Here is a 4292-nt window from a genome sequence, read left to right as displayed (position 1 = left end):
CGGTCCTTAGGAGGTTTCTTATCATCGCTGGCTGACCATAATTATTATTTTTTTTTTAAAAACTCTAAATTTCATTATTTAAAAATTATTGGCTACAGAAAATGAAAATAAAAAATATAAATGGATAAATTATTCATTTATTGTGTCTGAACTGAAGAGAACGATTGAAGCAATGGTAGCTATTACAAAAACGGCCAGCAGGTGGCAGCAGATTATAAGAGATCAACCAGGGCCATGTTGCAAAAAAGCGGATTTCTATACAAATTTGTGGTTAATAATGAAACTTAGCTATATTTTAATGCTAATTGCTCCAAAATGGAAACAGATAGAAATACTATTTTTTTTTCCTGGTGAAAGAAGAGACTCAATTTTTTCTTTTGGTAGGTTCCATGTTTTTATAGCAATAGAACACAATATCCTGTGGGTCTTGCAAAATCAGTCAAAATCCAGTAAACCAGCGTGGAGCGAAGTGGGTTGCTTCAGTGAAAATGGCTGTGAGTGAATGAGTTAAAAAGCATGTTGTTGTTTTTTCTTTATGTAATTGCCTCATTGAAAAGCAAGTATCTCCAAATTTTGAGGGTTTTTGGTCATCTTTTATAATCCTCGCCCATTAAAAGTATCTCCAAATTTTGAGATTTGTTTCCTCTTTTAATGTCATTACCTAATGAAAAGCGTTTATCTCCAAATTTGCTGATTTAAAAAATACAGTGGTTGTTGTCATCGCCCAATGAAAACATGTCCTGTCCGCATCTATATCCAATTAAAAGCACACTTACGTATATCGAGTAATATTTCCATCTTTTGTTACCACCCAACTAAAAAGCATGTTGACATCTGCATGCCGCCACAGTGGATTTGCACATTTGCAGACCCCCCCCCAATTTTTGGGTAAATTTTGTTCTCAGTCCCCCCACTGTTTTTCATGTAAAACATGAATTGATTGTTTCTCAATGATTTTTGGGGGTTCCATTTTATTTCATGGTACATTTCATATTTCTTCACAAAAATAGGCTATTGGTCTAAACACATGTGAAAAATTACTCTGAACAGTAATGATTTTTTTATGAGGAAGTGAAATGTTAATCCATCCTCACAATCAAGTAAAAAAAAAAGCAGAGATGCCGGCTTGCCATCAAACCGCGATGACATGACCTACTACTGGCCGTGCCGTGTGCGTTTCAGCATTCATTAGCAAAATAAACGAGATTGAAGTATTGTCCATGTCAGGATAAAAGAGAAAGTAAAAGCTCTTAATTCCACATAAGTGCATGTTCTGTTCTGCGCACACGGACCCTGCGGCCATCTGCACAAGGTACGTAAACAAACATACAACTGAGCTACTGTACTTGTGATCGTAGATGAAAGACTTTTTTTTGTTTGTTTGTTTATGATGAAGGTGTTATTTATAGCCAGGCAAGTGGATCGGGGCGCGTTTGTGGACAACGGGGCCACAACGTGGCCGATCTGCAATCCCACACATCCACAGCGCTGACAGGGTGCATCCAAGCATCCTCGGCCTTCATGCTGCGCTCAGATGGAGCCCCGGGGCATTATGGGAGGTAAAATATGGGGAAAGGGGCTGAGAGGTTAGCACTCTCGGCCACCAAGATGAAGGGGAGGAGGTGTTAGGGTGTGGAAGGGGAAATTCTATTTGGACAGGAATGAATAGCTGGAGGGGTGATAAAAGCATGTACAGTATCTCCAAAGCTTGCAGTTTATTCTTGTGGAATAATAAGCACGCATCTACATTTTTTTTCTTTCATTTTACCGTCACTATCCAATAAAAAGCATGCATCTGCAGTTTTCGCACTTCATTTATTTATTTATTTTTAAAGATTATTTACCATTCAGTACATTACAGCAATTAAAAATATAAATATTATATATATATATATATATATATATATATATAAATATAAATATCGACATGCGAGGTTTTCATTAGACTGTAACGTGTGTGTGTATATATATATATATATATATATATATATATATATATATATATATATATATATATATATATATATATATATATATATATATATATATATATATATTGAAGCAATGGTAGCTATTACAAAAACGGCCAGCAGGTGGCAGCAGATTATAAGAGAGCAACCAGGGCCATATTGCAAAAAAGCGGATTTCCTCACAGTTCTATACAAATTTGTGATTAATGATGAAACTTAGCTATATTCTAATGCTAATTGCTCCAAAATGGAAACAGATAGAAATACACTTTTTTTCCTGGTGAAAGAAGAGACTCTAATCTGTCTTTTGGTAGGGTCCATGTTTTTATAGCAATAGAACACAATATCCTGTCGGTCTTGCAAAATCAGTCAAAATCCAGTAAACCAGCGCGGATATATATATATATATATATATATATATATATATATATATATATATATAGATACACACACACGTTACAGTCTAATGAAAACCTCGCATGTTGAAAAAAACATTGCCAAACGTAACCCACAGTATAATAAAAAATCTAACTGCGTAACTTTTTAAAAGACAAGACATTATTCAACTGACATTAATAATAAACAGACAAAAGACACTCACATGTTTGGAGAGATTGTCACTCTTGCAGTCCAAGTCGTACCTGTGCAGAGAAGAGTGAAACAGTCAAGGTTAAACACCATTCGAATCCCATTTTGATGGCATGCTCCGCCCACACACACAAACAGGAAAACTCAAAGGTTCCACAATTTAACCGTTGGCCATCTGTCTGGTGTATGTGATCTTAATGTGGGAGCAAATGGATGAAATGTCAGCTGGCATTGGCCCAAATAAGCCCCAAACAATCATTTGAAGCCAAAATGGCAGCCGTACTGTGTTTTTTTTCCGGCAGGGCTTCCTCAGACTGTTCGCTGGGTCTGCACATGATGTCAACCAAAATTCATGTTGGTAAGTGAAACTGGCTTTGGGGGCTGAATTTGCCCGCAAAAGATTACTTTCTATTGGGCCGAATAATTATTTAGAGTGGTTAACTTCATTTTACAAAAGTGTATTTTTTTTGGTTGACATGATGAAAACAAACACACCTTGCAGTAGGTAACAACGTGGAGATGCTTCGTGTGTGCTGGCGGCACAAGGCACAGGTGCGCTTCATGCGTTCCGTTCGCCTCTGTCACTTTGGACGCCTCATGAATCATTCATGTGATCCCGTTTCATAATGAGACATGCCGACAAGTGTGTGCGTGCGCACGTGGCGTGTGTGTGCGTGAGAGCGCGAGCGATAGTGAAGGGAAGGGAGACATTGAAAACAACAACATGATGGATGCATGTTGATTCGACCATGCACGCACACACACACACACAAAGATATCCCGCGGCGCCTCGTGACCACAAATTTGTGGATGACATCACTTGGCACGGCGCCACATAGGATTCCGCTTCCTGTGCTGTCGACTTTCTTATGGGGAGGCGGGGCTTTTATAGACATACACGTACGCACACAATAGAGGCCGCAAAAACAACACGTACGTACATACGGAAAGATATTTAAGCATTTGGTCTATGAACTAGTACGCTCTTTGACCTCACTAGTTCAACACAAGCAGTGAGTGCACTAGTAGAACAGCCAGGGCAGAATAATAGAACGGCTGGTCGTAACTAGTGCTACTTTTGGCCTACAAGTCCACAATTAAACCTTACTAATAAAAACATTGTGTTGCACTAGTAGCACTTCTTGGCCCAACTAGTAGATTTTACTAGTAGCACCAAAATGGCCTACTCGTGTTTGGGAATACATTTTTTACTTGATTTCCTTGCTTAAGCTGCAGTATATACTGCGGGGGAAATACATAAAAAATAAAAATATAGATATAGATAAATAAATAAATGCACTCATTCAAAATATTAAAAAAATAATACAAAATAAAAATAATAATTTAATGTTTCCTTTTGTATTAATATAGTGTAAAACAATTATTATCATCATGATCAATATTTGTATTACTATTATTATCTACTTATGTTATTATGTTGGATGTCCATCCCTTGTCCACAGACCAAAACTACTGTTAAACTAAAAGTAAGAAAAAGATAATAATAATAATAATAATAATAATAATAATAATAATAATAATAGAAAATGTAATGTAAAATTGACAAAATTGTAATTTAGATTGTCTTTTTATTTTATTATGTATTTATGTATGTATTGTCTTTGAGTGTTGAGTTTTTTTTCCAGGTTCATACTGCCCCACCTCTCTCCCCTTTAAAGGGGCGGAGCTTGAGCTTTGTTGTTTTGCTGTCCCCCCTCCTTAAGTTTTTTTTTT

The 4292-nt window shown here is 36.6% G+C and overlaps 1 protein-coding gene across 1 annotated transcript in view; it reads right to left on the bottom strand.

Annotated features, from left to right (window-relative positions):
- LOC144053362 (copine-8-like) overlaps positions 1 to 4292 on the bottom strand; it is a 37010-nt gene that overhangs the window by 18608 nt on the left and 14110 nt on the right. The window contains exon 5 of the mRNA XM_077567753.1: positions 2572 to 2611. Within this exon, the coding sequence (XP_077423879.1) occupies positions 2572 to 2611 (40 nt within the window). The remainder of the gene's footprint in view (positions 1 to 2571; positions 2612 to 4292) is intronic.

This window comes from Vanacampus margaritifer, chromosome 6 (genome assembly GCF_051991255.1).
Source record: "Vanacampus margaritifer isolate UIUO_Vmar chromosome 6, RoL_Vmar_1.0, whole genome shotgun sequence".
NCBI classification, from domain to species: domain Eukaryota; kingdom Metazoa; phylum Chordata; class Actinopteri; order Syngnathiformes; family Syngnathidae; genus Vanacampus; species Vanacampus margaritifer.
The sequence above is the reverse complement of the archived record's forward strand: the minus strand, read 5'-3'. Positions and strand labels throughout refer to the sequence as shown.